General features: G+C 42.2%; 1 protein-coding gene across 4 annotated transcripts in view; it reads left to right on the forward strand.

Moving 5' to 3' along the window:
* Positions 1–15,593, forward strand: part of LOC106582636 (RNA-binding protein 39) — a 51,218-nt gene that overhangs the window by 30,071 nt on the left and 5,554 nt on the right. For all 4 annotated transcript variants that reach the window (XM_014165883.2, XM_014165881.2, XM_014165882.2 and 1 more), the window contains 3 exons: positions 8,164–8,301; positions 8,563–8,628; positions 10,608–10,812. In XM_014165883.2, the coding sequence (XP_014021358.1) occupies positions 8,164–8,301; positions 8,563–8,628; positions 10,608–10,812 (409 nt within the window). The remainder of the gene's footprint in view (positions 1–8,163; positions 8,302–8,562; positions 8,629–10,607; positions 10,813–15,593) is intronic.

Consider the following 15,593-nt stretch of genomic DNA (forward strand, 5'->3'; position numbering starts at 1 on the left):
CTGCTGCCAATGGAGAGTCTCTCCGTCAATAGTCAGTTGAGCTTGCGCATTGATAGTTTGCTTGGACACCAGCCTGATCTCCAGCTCCTTCCACTCTGGAAACTATAATTATCTTCTCCCTGAGTGCACAATTCTTCCAGTCCCTGGTTCCATCCCTGACCAGCTCAGATTTGCCCTCATGCCAGCGCTGCATCATTTGCTGAATAAACGAGCCATTCTCCACTCTCATTTCCCCGATCCTCCTAATGTAGTGGGCATATTTGTCTCTCATCTCTTGGGATTGCCACCTTATCCTGATATTGCCCAGCATCCGAAATCCATTCATATCTTTTAATAAATGGAGAGTAGCAGCAGCGTAAAAGGGGGGGCAATGCAAATATTCTGGGTATCCATATGATTAGGTGTTCAGGAGTCTTGTGGCTTGGGGGTAGAAGTTGTTTAGAAGCCTCTTGGACCTAGACTTGACGTTCCGGTACCGCTTGCCATGCGGTAGTAGAGAGAACAGTCTATGACTAGGGTGGCTGGAGTCTTTGACAATTTTTAGGGCTTTCCTCTGACACCGCCTTGTATAGAGGTCCTGGATGGCAGGCAGCTTGGCCCCAGTGATCTACTGGGCTGTTCGCACTACCCTCTGTAGTGCCTTGCGGTCGGAGGCCGAGCAGTTGCCATACCAGGCAGTGATGCAATCAGTCAGGATGCTCATCGATGGTGCAGCTGTAGAACCTTTTTAGGATCCATGACAAATCTTTTCAGTCTCCTGAGGGGGAATAGATTTTGTCGTACCCTCTTTATGACTGTCTTGGTGTGCTTACCATGTTAGTTTGTTGGTGATGTAGACACCAAGGAACTTGAAGCTCTTCACCTGCTCCAATACAGTCCCGTCGATGACAATGGGGGTGTGCTCAGTCCTTCTTTTCCTGTAGTCCACAATCATTTATTTTGTCTTGATCATGTTGAGGGAGAGGTTGTTGTCCTGGCACCACAAGGCCAGGTCTCTGTCTCGTTGTTGTCAGTGATCTACCTTAGTCCCTGTGCCCGCTGTTGTGTCATAGGCCAACTTACTTAAAAAAATATATATGTATTTGAATTTTTTTACCTTTATTTAACTAGGCAAGTCAGTTAACCTCTCTGGGCCAGTGGGACGCTTGTCAACAGCCAGTGGAATCGCGTCGCGCGAAATACAAATACCTCATAAATGCTATAACTTCAATTTCTCAAACATATGACTATTTTACACCATTTTATAGATACACCTCTCCTGAATCGAACCACGTTGTCCGATTTCAAAAAGGCTTTACAGCAAAAGCAAAACATTAGATTATGTTAGGAGAGTACCCTGCCCAAAAAAATCACACTGCCATTTTCAAAGCAACTAGCATGCATCACAAATACCCAAAACACAGCTAAATGCAGCACTAACCTTTGACAATCTTCATCAGATGACACTCCTAGGACATTATGTTACACAATACATGCATTTTTTGTTCGATAAAGTTCATATTTATATATAAAAACAGCATTTTACATCAGTGCGTGACGTTCAGAAAATATTTTCCCTCAAATGCTTCCGGTGAATCAGCGCTACAATTTACAAAATTACTATTCGAAAACATTGTTAAAATGTAATATTGTCATTCAAAGAATTATAGATTAACATCTCGTGAATGCAACCTTATTGCCAGATTTAAAAATAACTTTACTGGGAAATCACACTTTGCAATAAACAACGTGGTATGCTCAGAAAAATAGGCTAGGCGATACATGTTAGCGCCATCTTGGAACCATCAAAAATACTATTGTAAATATTCCCTTACCTTTGATTATCTTCATCAGAAGGCACTTCCAGGAATCCCAGCTCCACAACAAATGTAGTTTTGTTCGAAAAAGTTAATAATTTATGTCCCAATAGTTCCTTCTTGTCATCACGAATGTGCAAAAAAAATATATTTACGTTCGTTCAAACATGTCAAACGTTGTGTAACACAAATCTTTAGGGCCTTTTTCAACCAGAGCTTCAATAATATTCAAGGCGGACGATTGCATTGTCTTACTAAACGTTTCGGAACAAAAGGGTTCCCATGGGCGCCCGCGTCATAGTAGTAATGGCCCTCCCCTATGACCAACATTCCAAGCCTCTCTTTCGGTCAGTTTGTACCATAGAAGACTCAAACCACTTTGTAAAGACTGTTGACATCTAGTGGAAGCCTTAGGAAGTGCTAAATGATTAATAAGTCCCTTTGTGGTTCAATGGCAAAGGCTTGAAAGTGATTCCACACATCAGATTTCCACTTCCTGTTAGGATTTGTCTCAGGGTTTTGACTGCCATATGAGTTCTGTTATACTCACAGACACCATTCAAACAGTTTTAGAAACTTTAGGGTGTTTTCTATCCACATGTATTAATTATATGCATATCCTAGCTTCTGAGTTTGATTAGTAGGCCGTTGAAAATGGGCGCAAATCTCTTCCAAAATGCGCTGTGACGCCCCCTATCCTAGGGTAACGTCAAGAGGTTTTAAAGAGGACCAAAACGCAGCAGGTATGTGAATGCTCATCTCGACGTTTTAATAAGTACCAAATGAACACCAAAATAACAAACAGGAATACGATCGACAAAAACAGTCTGGCAAAGCATAAGGCTAAACGCAGAACAATCTCCCACAAATAACAAACAAACACACCCTAATATATGGACTCTCAATCAAAGGCAAATAGACAACACCTGCCTTCAACTGAGAGTCCCAACCCCAATTAACCAAACATAGAAACAGACATACTAGACTAAACATAGAATACATGAAAACCAAACAGTGCCCAAAAACCCCGGAATACTTAAATCAAATGCCCCTTCAACAAACACACCACCCCGAACCACATAAAACGAATACCCTCTGCCACGTCCTGACCAAACTACAATACCAATTAACCTTATACTGGCCAGGACGTGACAGCAATATTCTAAGTAGATAGCCCGGCATCACAGGGCTAGCTATTTAGACACCCACCAAGTTTAGCCCTCACCAAAGCCAGATTTACTTTAAGAAAAATGTTATTACCTTTGCTGTTCTTCGTCAGAATGCACTCCCAGGACTTCTACTTCAATAACAAATGTTGGTTTGGTTCAAAATAATCCATAGTTATGTTCAAATATCCTCTGTTTTGTTCGTGCGTTCAAGACACTATCCGAAGTGTAAAGAAGGGTGACGCGCCCGACGCGTTTCGTGACAAAAAAATTCTAAATATTCCATTACCGTACTTCGAAGCATGTCAACCGCTGTTTAACCTCTCTAGGCTAGGCGGGACGAATTCGTCCCACCTACGTAACAGCCACTGCTATCCTGTGGCGCGATTTTCAAAACCTTAAAAATCCTATTACTTCAATTTCTCAAACATATTACTATTTTACAGCCATTTAAAGACAAGACTCTCGTTAATCTAACCACACTGTCCGATTTCAAAAAGGCTTTACAACGAAAGCAAAACATTAGATTATGTCAGCAGAGTACCAAGCCAGAAATAATCAGACACCCATTTTTCAAGCCAGCATATAATGTCACCAAAACCCAGAAGACAGCTAAATGCAGCACTCACCTTTGATGATCTTCATCAGATGACAACCCTAGGACATTATGTTATACAATACATGCATGTTTTGTTCAATCAAGTTCATATTTATATCAAAAACCAGCTTTTTACATTAGCATGTGACGTTCAGAACTAGCATACCCCCCGCAAACTTCCGGGGAATTCGCTAACATTTTACTAAATTACTCACGATAAACGTTCACAAAAAGCATAACAATTATTTTAAGAATTATAGATACAGACCTCCTCTATGCACTCGATATGTCCTATTTTAAAATAGCTTTTTGGTGAAAGCACATTTTGCAATATTCTAAGTACATAGCCCAGGCATCACGGGCTCGCTATTTAGACACCCGGCAAGTTTAGCACTCACCATAATCATATTTACTATTATAAAAGTTTCATTACCTTTTGTTGTCTTCGTCAGAATACACACCCAGGACTGCTACTTCAATAACAAATGTTGGTTTGGTCCAAAATAATCCATCGTTATATCCGAATAGCGGCGTTTTGTTCGATGCGTTCCAGACACTATCCGAAATAGTAAAGAAGTGTCACGCGCATGGCGCAATTCGTGACAATAAAATTCTAAGTATTCCATTACCGTACTTCGAAGCATGTCAACCGCTGTTTAAAATCAATTTTTACGACATTTTTCTCGTAGAAAAGCGATAATATTCCGACAGGGAATCTCCTTTTCGGCAAACAGAGGAAAAAATCCCAAAGGCGGGGCGGTCGGGGTCACGCGCATAAGCCAGTGTCTCTTGATCGGCCACTTGAGAAAGGCGATCATGTGTTTCAGCCTGGGGCTGGAATGACGACATTCTGTTTTTTCCCGGGCTCTGAGCGCCTATGGACGACGTGGGAAGTGTCACGTTAGAGCAGAGATCCTTAGTAAATGATAGAGATGGAAAAGAAGTTCAACAAATGGTCAGACAGGCCACTTCCTGTAAAGGAATCTCTCAGGTTTTGACCTGCCATTTGAGTTCTGTTATACTCACAGACACCATTCAAACAGTTTTAGAAAATTTAGGGTGTTTTCTATCCATATGTAATAAGTATATGCATATTCTAGTTACTGGGTAGGAGTGGTAACCAGATTAAATCGGGTATGTTTTTTATCCAGCCGTGTCAATGCTGCCCCCTAGCCCTAACAGGTTAAAATCAATTTTTATGCCATTTTTCTCGTAAAAAAGCGATAATCTGTGTTTTAGTACAAAGAGAGAGAAAATAAAAACATGGGGTCGCCTCGTGCACGCGCCTCAGTCAGATTGTCCTCTGATAGACCACTTACCAAAGGCGCTAATGTTTTTCAGCCAGGGGCTGCCTCGACATCATTCAGCTTTTTCCCGGGTTCTGAGAGCCTATGGGAGCCGTAGGAAGTGTCACGTTACAGCAAAGATCCTAAGTTTTCAATAAAAAGAGTCAAGAAGCCCAAAGAATGGTCAGAGAGGGCACTTCCTGTACAGAATCTTCTCAGGTTTTTGCCTGCCATATGAGTTCTGTTATACTCACAGACACCATTCAAACAGTTTTAGAAACTTTAGGGTGTTTTCTATCCAAAGCCAATAATTATATGCATATTCTAGTTTCTGGGCAGTAGTAATAACCAGATTAAATCGGGTACGTTTTTTTATCCGGCCGTGTAAATACTGCCCCCTAGCCCTAACAGGTTAAACGCTAGTAAAACCAAATGCATGCTTTTCAACCGTTCGCTGCCCACACCCGCCCGCACGACTAGCATCACCACCCTGGACGGTTCTGAACTAGAATATGTGGACAACTATAAATACCTAGGTGTCTGGCTAGACTGTAAACTCTCCTTCCAGACTCATATTAAACATCTCCAATCCAAAATCAAATCTAGAATCGGCTTTCTATTTCGCAACAAAGCCTCCTTCACTCACGCCGCCAAACTTACCCTAGTAAAACTGACTATCCTGCCGATCCTCGACTTCGGCGATGTCATCCATAAAATAGCTTCCAATACTCTACTCAGCAAATTGGATGCAGTCTATCACAGTGCCATCCGTTTTGTTACCAAATCACCTTATACCACCCACCACTGCGACCTATATGCTCTAGTCGGCTGGCCCTCGCTACATATTCGTCGCCAGACCCACTGGCACCAGGTTATCTGTAAGTCTATGCTAGGTAAAGCTCCGCCTTATCTCAGTTCACTGGTCACGATAACAACACCCACCCGTAGCACGCACTCCAGCAGGTATATCTCACTGATCATCCCCAAAGCCAACACCTCATTTGGCCGCCTCTCTTTCCAGTTCTCTGCTGCCAGTGACTGGAACAAATTGCAAAAATAGCTGAAGCTGGAGACTTTTATTTCCCTCACCAACTTTAACCATCAGCTATCTGAGCAGCTAACCGATCGCTGCAGCTGTACATAGTCCATCTGTAAATGGCCCACCCAATCTACCTACCTCATCCCCATACTGTTTTTATTAACTTTTCTGCTCTTTTGCACACCAGTATCTCTACTTGCACATCATCTGCTCATTTATCACTCCAGTGTTAATCTGCTAAATTGTAATTCTTCGCTACTATGGCCTATTTATTGCCAATCTCCTCATGCTTTTTGCACACACTGTATATAGACTTTCTTTTTTTTCTACTGTGTCATTGACTTGTTTATTGTGTTATTGGCTTGTTTATTGTTTATTCCATGTGTAACTCTGTTGTTGTCTGTGTCACACTGCTTTGCTTTATCTTGGCCAGGTCGCAGTTGTAAATGAGAACTTGTTCTCAACTAGCCTACCTGGTTAAATAACATTTGAAAAAACAATACCCCATAATGACAAAGCGAAAACATTTGTTTATTTTGTATTTTAGCAAATGTATTAAAAATCAAAAACAGAAATACCTTATTTATATAAGTATTCAGACCCTTTGCTATGAGACTCAAAATTTAGCTTAGGTGCATCCTATTTCCATTGATCATTCGGATCCGCCCATTTTTCACCTAAAATGACATACTCAAATCTAACTGCCTGTAGCTCAGGACCTGAAGCAAGGATATGTATGTTCTTGATACCATTTGAAAGGAAACATTTTGAAGTTTGTGGAAGTGTGAAATTAATGTAGGAGAATATAACACATTAGATCTGGTAAAAAATAATACTAAGAAAAACCATGCCTTTTTTGAAATGCAATGAATTATTCTAGCCCAGGTGCAATTTAGACTTTGGCCACTAGATGGCAGCAGTGTGTGCGCAACGTTTTAGACTGATCCAATGAACTATTGCATGTCTATTCAAAATGTTGTATCAAGACTGCCCAAATGTGCCTAATTGGTTTATTCATACATTTTCAAGTTCATAATTGTGCACTCTCAAACAATAGCATCGTATTCTTTCACTGTAATAGCTACTGTAAATTGGACAGTGAAGTTAGATGAACAAGAATTTAAGCTTTCTGCCCATATCAGATTGTCTATGTCCTGATTTTTATTTTTTTTTTCTTACAACCTCATGCTAATCACATTAGCCTACGTTAGCTCGACCGTCCCGACATCGATCTTGTAGAGGTTAAATGGAAGAATGATGGAACCACCAAGACTCTCTTTCTTGAGCTGGATGCCCGACCAAACTGAGCAATCGGAGGAGAAGGGCCTTGGTCAGGGAGGTGACCAAGATCTCAATGGTCACTCTGGCAGAGCTCCAGAGTTCCTCTGTACTAATGGGAGAATCTTCCAGAAGGACAACCATCTCTGCAGCACTCCACCAATCAGGCCTTTATGGTAGAGTGGCCAGACGGAAGCCACCCCTCAGTAAAAGGCACATGACAGCCCGCTTTGAATTTTCCAAAAGGCACCTAAAGACTCTCAGACCATGGGAAACAAGATTCTCTGGTCTGATGAAACCAAGATTGAACTCTTTGACCTGAATGCCAAGCGCCACGTCACTTGGAAACCTGACACCATCCCTACGGATCAAGGGAAAGATGAACGGAGCAAAGTACAGAGAGATCCTTGATGAAAACCTGCCCAGGACCTCAGACTGGGGCGAAGCTTCACCTTCCAACAGGACAATGACCTTAAGCACACAGCCAAGACAACGCAGGAGTGGCTTCGCGACAAGTCTCTGAATGTCCTTGAGTGGCCCAGCCAGAGCCCGGACTTGAACCCAATCGAACATCTTTGGAGAGACCTGAAAAAAGCTGTGCAGCAACGCTCCCCATCCAACCTGACAGAGCGTGAGAGGATCTGCAGAGAAGAATGGGAGAAACTCCCCAAATACAGGTGTGCAAAGCTTGTAGCGTCATACCCAAGAAGACTCAAGGCTTTACTCGCTGCCAAAGGTGCTTCAACAATGTACTGAGTAAAGGGTCTCAATACTTATGCAAATGTGAAAATTACAAAGCAAATAAAAACGTGTTTTCCTCCCCTATTATCAAAATATATTATACCTAATTAGCTTCGAATTTAAACAATTTCTTAAAGTTACGATTCATCTCGGCGGTTAACTCTACTCATTCTTTTAAATCATTTGACAGCCTTTATGTTAACAGCCTGAGGCAATCTGCACCGTTTCCCTACGTTCACTTTGTATGTGCTTTCTCTAGGCTGAGAAAAACAGGGCTGCTGCCATGGCCAACAACCTGCAGAAGGGCAACGCTGGCCCGATGAGACTCTACGTCGGATCCTTACACTTTAACATCACAGAGGAGATGCTACGAGGAATATTTGAGCCTTTTGGAAAGGTGAGAGGCGTTGTAAAAATATAGAAACCCATTTCATCCAATTCTATGTCATTTCACATGACTGGAGACATTAGCATCTTTTTAATACCACAACATGACCGAAAAGACAGGCTACCCGACAAACTGAGATAAATAAAAACGACCCTGTCTTGAATGCCACCAATAGCCTAGTCCTACAAAACTAGGGGGGAGACAGATTGTAGGTCTACAATATATCAGTGCTATGAAGACTTTAATCTGTTATCCATTTCCTTCCACCAGATTGAGAGTATTCAGCTCATGATGGATAGTGAGACGGGGAGATCCAAAGGATATGGCTTCATCACTGTAAGTAGCACATTCAATCCAGTCAATGGATGCACACAATACTACGATTATTGAGAATACTCAGAATAATAAAATGGTTCGATTAAAACGTTTACATGCTTTGCAAATAGAACAATTTCCCTTACAATCCGGTTTCCATGGACATATATTGTAATCTGATGGGAAATAAACGTTATACCACAACGACCATATTATTTATGGCTGGGAATTCCCAGGGATCTCATTATACGATGTTTTCACGATGATTAGGTGCTGATACGATATATATTGCGATTCTATATGTACACTATTTATACAAAAGTATGTGGACACCCCTTCAAATTAGTGGATTTGGCTATTTCAGCCGCACCCGTTGTTGACAGTTGCACACATGCAATCTCCATAGACAAACATTGGCAGTAGAATGGCCTTACTGAAGAGTTCATTGACTTCGAATGTGGCACCGTCATAGGATGCCAGCTTTCCAACAGGTCAGTTCGTCAAATTTCTGCCCTGCTAGAGCTTCCCCGGTCAACTGTAAGTGCTGTTATTCTGAAGTGGAAACCTCTAGGAGCAACAACAGCTCCGCCGCGAAGTGGTAGGCTACACAAGCTCACAGAACGGGGGTGCTGAAGCGTGTAGCGCATAAAAATCGTATGACCTCAGTTGCAACACTCACTAACGAGTTCCAGACTGCCTCTGGAAGCAATGTCAGCACAATAACTGTTCGTCAAGAGCTTAATGAAATGGGTTTCTATGGCCGAGCAGCCGTACACAAGCCTAAGATCACCATGCGCAATGCCAAGTGTTGACTGGAGTGGAAACACGTTCTCTGGAGTAATGAATCACGCTTCACCATCTGGCAGTCCGACAGAAGAATCTGGGTTTGGCGGATGCCAGGAGAACGCTAAATGCCCGACTGCATAGTGCCAACTGTAAAGTTTGGTGGAGGAGGAATACTGGTCTGGGGGCTGTTTTTCATGGTTCGGGTTAGGCCCCCAGTGAAGGGAAATATTTAAGCTACAGCATACAACGACATGCTAGACTATTCTGTGCTTCCAACTTTGTGGCAACAGTTCGGGGAAGGCCCATTCCTGTTTAAGCATACCAATGCCCCTGTGTACAAAGCGAGGTCCATACAGAACTGGCCTGCACAGAGCCCTGACCTCAACCCCATCGAACACCTTTGGAATGAATTGGAATGCCGGCTGCGAGCCAGGCCTAATCACCCAACATCAGTGCCGACCTCGCTAATGCTTTTGTGGCTGAATGGAAGCAAATCCCCGCAGAATTGTTCCAACATCTAGTGGAAAGCCTTCCCAGAAGAGTGGAGGCCATTATAGCAGCAAAGGTGGGACCAACACCATATTAATGCCCATGATTTTGGAATGAGATGTTCGACAAGCAAGTGTCCACATACTTTTGTCGTGCAGTGTTTAACAATATGATATGTATTGCAATTCAATACTGCAGTTTTATTGCAATTCAATGTTCCGAACATATTGCTAGTCTGTTGCTCTCATTGCGGTAAAACCATTTGCCGACATTATAAGCAAGAAAACATTGAATGTTGAGTTCAACTTGGCTTTCCATGGAATGCGTTCCATTATATCATGATTAGCTACCGCTACATGGACAGTGTGTTTGTGTCAGGAGCATCTTCCAGTATAAAAAAAAATCGCCAATAATGCATGTAGTCCATTTTTAGAGCCCACATTATTCTGACATATTTTAGAATGTAATAATAATGTGAAAGTTAATGCTTTATGCCATTGGGAAGATCATTCATTGTTCTTATTGTTAAAGCATACTTTTTTGCATGCATTTTTTGGCGGAGTGCTTTTTCTATATTACTACAATTAAATATAAAATTGAGGTCATTGAAAATGACTTTTAAGTGCTTGAGAAACTCCTTGAATTTGATTCTCCAATGTCTTTATGAATCCTGATTAGTGTGCATGTAAACATAGTCAATTCATTGGCATGTGTTTTCTCTCCAGTTCTCGGACACAGAGTGTGCCAAGAAGGCTTTGGATCAGTTGAACGGCTTTGAGCTGGCTGGCCGGCCGATGAAGGTGGGCCATGTGACTGAGCGCACAGACGCCTCCACTGCCAGCTCCTTCCTGGACAGCGACGAGCTGGAGAGGACAGGCATCGACCTGGGCACCACTGGGCGCCTGCAGCTCATGGCCAGACTGGCTGAAGGTAAAGCCAGAGAGAGCCCAGGGCCTGTATTCACAAATAATTTTGAGGAATCATGTAAGGGATGGTTCAAAATGTACAGAATGGGGATCTGCAAGGAAAGGGGGAGGGTCATGTCATTTGTAATTGATGAAAGCAATGTCAGCACAATAATTTCTCAGTGTTTTAGAATTAGTTGCTTATTAGGCCTGACGCCGCCCCTCATCTCTGATTCTGAGCTGGGCACGCAATATCAAGTGCGCCTTTAGGGTATTTAGTGTGGTGTCAATCAAATGATCCATAGGCTATACGAAGTGCGTGCTCGGAGAAGCAGAGAGCAAAGTAATATTTTGATGAAAATGAACTTAATTGAGTCATTTGCACTGCTGGTATGGCGTAAATATAACGAGGCTTCATTACACACTACAATGGATATTCCAACCCTGAGCCCGGACTGCTTTTTTTTGTGCTGCCTAACCAGTGGCTGTGCAGTGTAGGCCTTCAGTGGTCTTCAGGAAGAGAGACAAAGGCTTTTTCCCAAAATAAAAATCATAAATATAATATCGTGCGCGCGGACTAGCCTATATATTCTGTTCAGTTTGAGAAGGAGAGCGCTTTAGATGGTAAGTAGGACCGGAGGTAAACTTTGATAGCTTGCTACTTCTATAATTGATTTGATAAAAAACAATGTTTCTTGCTCATGATGTATTTATCAGAGTTATTGACCTCACAATAAGCCAGATTCGAGTAACTTACATTGTGGTGCTGAAACTTGAAGCGGCAGCGTGGCAAAATCTAGCGGAAATCGACAGTTCATCAAATCAAATTTTATTGGACACATACACATATTTAGCAGATGTTATTGCTGGTGTAGGGAAATGCAGTAATGTCTAACAATTCACAACAATACACACATCTAAAAGTAAAAGAATGGAATTAAGAAAAATATAAATATTAGGACGAGCAATTTCAGAGATATACATATGAAATTAGTAAAACAGTATGTAAACATTATTAAAGTGATCAATGATAACATGTCCTATGTACAGTGCATTTGGAAAGTATTCAGACCCCTTGACTTTTTCCACATTTTGTTACGTTACAGCCTTATTATAAACTTGATTAAACACACAATAACCCAATAGCTATTTTCAGGTCTCTCTAGAGATGTTGGTTCAGGTTCAAGTCTGGGCTCTGGCTGGGACACTCAAGGACATTCAGAGACTTGTCCCAAAGACACTCCTGCGTTGTCTTGGCTGTTGCGCTATTGGAAGGTGAACCTTTGCCCCAGTCTGAGGTCCTGAGTGCTCTGTAGCATGTTTTCATCAAGGATCTGTCTGTACTTTGCTCCGTTCATCTTTCCCTTGATCCTGACTAGCAGGATGGAAGGAGGAGGCGCCGTCACAAGAAAGCCTATAACAACATGGACAGCTGTTCTACCATTTGCAGTCCAGCAGTACCATTAGAGACAGCTCCAAATTCACAGACTGCTAAATACTTTCATCCAAATACTCCTGCACCTTATAAACACACAACTGCTGTCAATTTATTTATTACCAAGTATGTTAAACACAACTGCACTGTACTTTATTCTTCATTTGGAACCCAAATAGTACGTGATTTTTATTTATTTATTCATGGTCTGGGTGATATCCCAATCGCATCTGTCATCTAATCAGTTGTCATAGTTTTCCTGTCTGGCTTCTGGCCCTTGCACCGTACCGAAACAGCTCTGTAACTTTAACCAAACTAACTACTGATGGCTGCTGATTCTGGATCTCATAGCATCCTCCTCCTCTTAGATCTGAATGCTTCTTTTGACACCGTAGACCCTATCATTCTCTTGTGGTGTCTCAGAGAGCACACTACAGTCTCTGGAACTGCGCTAAACTGGTTTTCTTCCTACCTCTCCGCAATATGAAGCAATACATCACTAATGGAGAGTCCAGATTGGAGGAGTCTGCAGTCACATGCGGTGTCCCACAGGGATCTGTGCTGGGGCTTATCCTGTTTTTAATTTACACGCTCCCTCACGGCCAAATCCTCAAATTAAAACATCAACTTCCACTGCTACGCTGACAATACCCCGGTCTAAATTAATACCAAAACGGACACCATCTCTGCCCTTGCAAAACTCAGCAGCTGCCTAGAAGACATCAGGGCATGGATGAAAGACAACTTCCTCGAGCTGAATAGTAGAAAGACTGAGGCTGTTTATTTGGGACACCCAAGCAGGTGTAAACCATAATTATTGCACCTTTAAAAACATTGACCAGGTCATACCATCACTCTCCCAGCCAGATGCAGAGTAACCCATCCACGCCTTCATCTTCTCTTGCATCGTCTACGGCAATGCGCTGTTTGGGGGCCTCCCAGCCAAATCACAACAGAGGCTCCAATTAATCCAGAACAGTGCTACCAGGGTCCTGACCAAGAAGTCAGACCTCATCCCCCCGATCCTGGCCCAACTCCACTGGCTACCAGTCAACTACAGGATCAACTTTAAAATGCTCTCATGTTTGTGTTTGATGCCTTGACTGAATAGGCCACCTCATCTCAATCAGCGAGCCACCTCGCACTCTGCTCCAGCCACTCCCTACTGCTTCAAGTCCCCAAGACACATTTCCGAACTATGGAGGACTGAGCCTTCTGCTTCCATGCCCCTGGCCTATGCAATGCTGTCCCTGAGCATCTGAAAGCCACTCTGAACTTTTAAAACGGGCCTTAAAACCCACTTCTACACTCTTTTTCCTAGTCCTAATCTAAAACGTAGTATTTAGCACCTAGTACGCTATTGCTATTTTACCAGCCTTCATTCTAAATTTTGTTTTTATTGTAAATAATTATAAAATAAATCTAACTTTAATGAAAAGCGCTATACAAATTACATGTATTATTTTATTATTATATCAGTTCAGTAAAGTTACTATACCAGTGCAGTTAAAGAAAATAAAAAGTATACCGGTTTCATTTAATAAGGACCAAAAAATTGACAGCTGTGCCATATAGATTGCAAATAGTTGGGAAGAGATTTTCGATGTACCGATTCCATGGCACGCGGTTTAAGAACGGATACAAAAACGATGCCGGATACAAAACGTATAATTTTTCTTTTCAAATGATTATACAGAATTCTTGCTGCCAATAGAATGTTACATATATGGGGGATACAACCTTCCCAGCTCTGCAGATTTTCCTGCAAAGAGACAGAGTCATTAGATCATTTTATTTTAGTACTGTCCATATGTAGCTTGTTTTTGTTCTCAGGTCCAGGAATGGCTGAGGAATTGCAACATTTACCTGGAGCTAACTCAGCAGATAGCACTACTGGGTGAAAGTCAATCGATCAATAATATAATAATACTTTTAGCAAAAAAAAGTGATGGCAAATGTGATGGCCTAATGGCGTGTGTGTTAGGAGAGAGTCATTTGAATAGAGGCACTGCAGATAGTGCTGATGACGGGTCCCTCCGAACCACACATGAACAAGGGAATCTATATTTGGAGATCCTGTTTCTGTCCTGCCCATGACTTTGGTGCAGGGCATTTGATGTCCATATCCTCTTCATTGCAAAACTCCCTGATCTTCTCAAAAACATAAGTTTGTCTAGCTGTGCCCAGTCCAGGTGGTGCTTGTACAGGCAGACCATCTATGGAAGGAAGGATGTCAGCGTTGCGCAGCAGCTGAAACCTGGTCCGACTGAGTCGGAATACTCCTTGGTGACAACAACACCAGGCTCCAGAGCGTCGACGCTGTAAAACAGGAAATAACAAAAAATGTAAGACGTTACAACCTCAATTCACCTCCCAAGTTTAGATAAGAAGAATAACTTAATGCAATGAAAATGATATTCACCTGATGTGCAGGTACTGCTTGAACTGTGGCAGCGGCCTGAAGTACGGAGTCAGGTGTTGTTGCCAGCCGTAGCTTTCCACCAGCACTGTACCATCCTCCAGTCCAACCAGCTGTTGACCCCTGTCACAGTTATGTCCTTCACAACACCAGCAATCTCAGACAGTGTTCACTGGTCTTTCTGAAGTGCTGCTTGATGAGGCCAAAGCACCAGTCGGGGCAAACTTGATGTGGCCTGTGATCAGGAAGTGAAGGTCCAGACTGATGGAGCTTGTGTGTGGTCCGCCAGGCACAATACCAGAGCACAAACTTGTTCTTGTTTTGGCCACTGCAGTTGCGAGGAGTTTAAAAGTAGATGGGACCCGGCTACATAACGACAGAAGGATAGTGCACCTGCAAACAACAAAATAACATTAAGTAAATGAAAAGCGTATGTAATGTAAAATATAATACTTTTTTAAGAGCAGCAGCACTGCATACAGAAACATAATCTTGCAAACTGGAAGTTAATGATAACACACAGCCCGACTACACATACCTCTGGAAAATACAGAAATAATGTGAGATCAATAGAAGTATTGCCAATCATGTTGGAGGTCAATTAAATAATGAAAACGTGTTGTTTATGCTTTACAAGTGTTGTCATCAAATTCCTTGTGGAGACGCCACACTGCTGCTTTTGTCACATTGGAAGGCAGCAGCTTTCTACCAAAGTGTTTGTGTCCTGGGTGGCATCATGGTAATAATATTGCATTTTCCTCTGCATAATTGTTGAAGTTCACCACTAGCTGCAAGTCCTCATGCTTCAGGTGTAACCTGTGCTTGCTTGGATCAGCTCTCTTTTTGATGGGAGGCATTAGACCATTCTCCTTGTATGACTGGTGGAGGAGAGTCAGCTGTGTTCTACTAATGCTGAAAGACAAATTCCAGATACAAATATTTTGGCATTATT

The sequence above is a fragment of the Salmo salar genome, chromosome ssa22, assembly GCF_905237065.1.
Source record: "Salmo salar chromosome ssa22, Ssal_v3.1, whole genome shotgun sequence".
Lineage (NCBI taxonomy): Eukaryota > Metazoa > Chordata > Actinopteri > Salmoniformes > Salmonidae > Salmo > Salmo salar.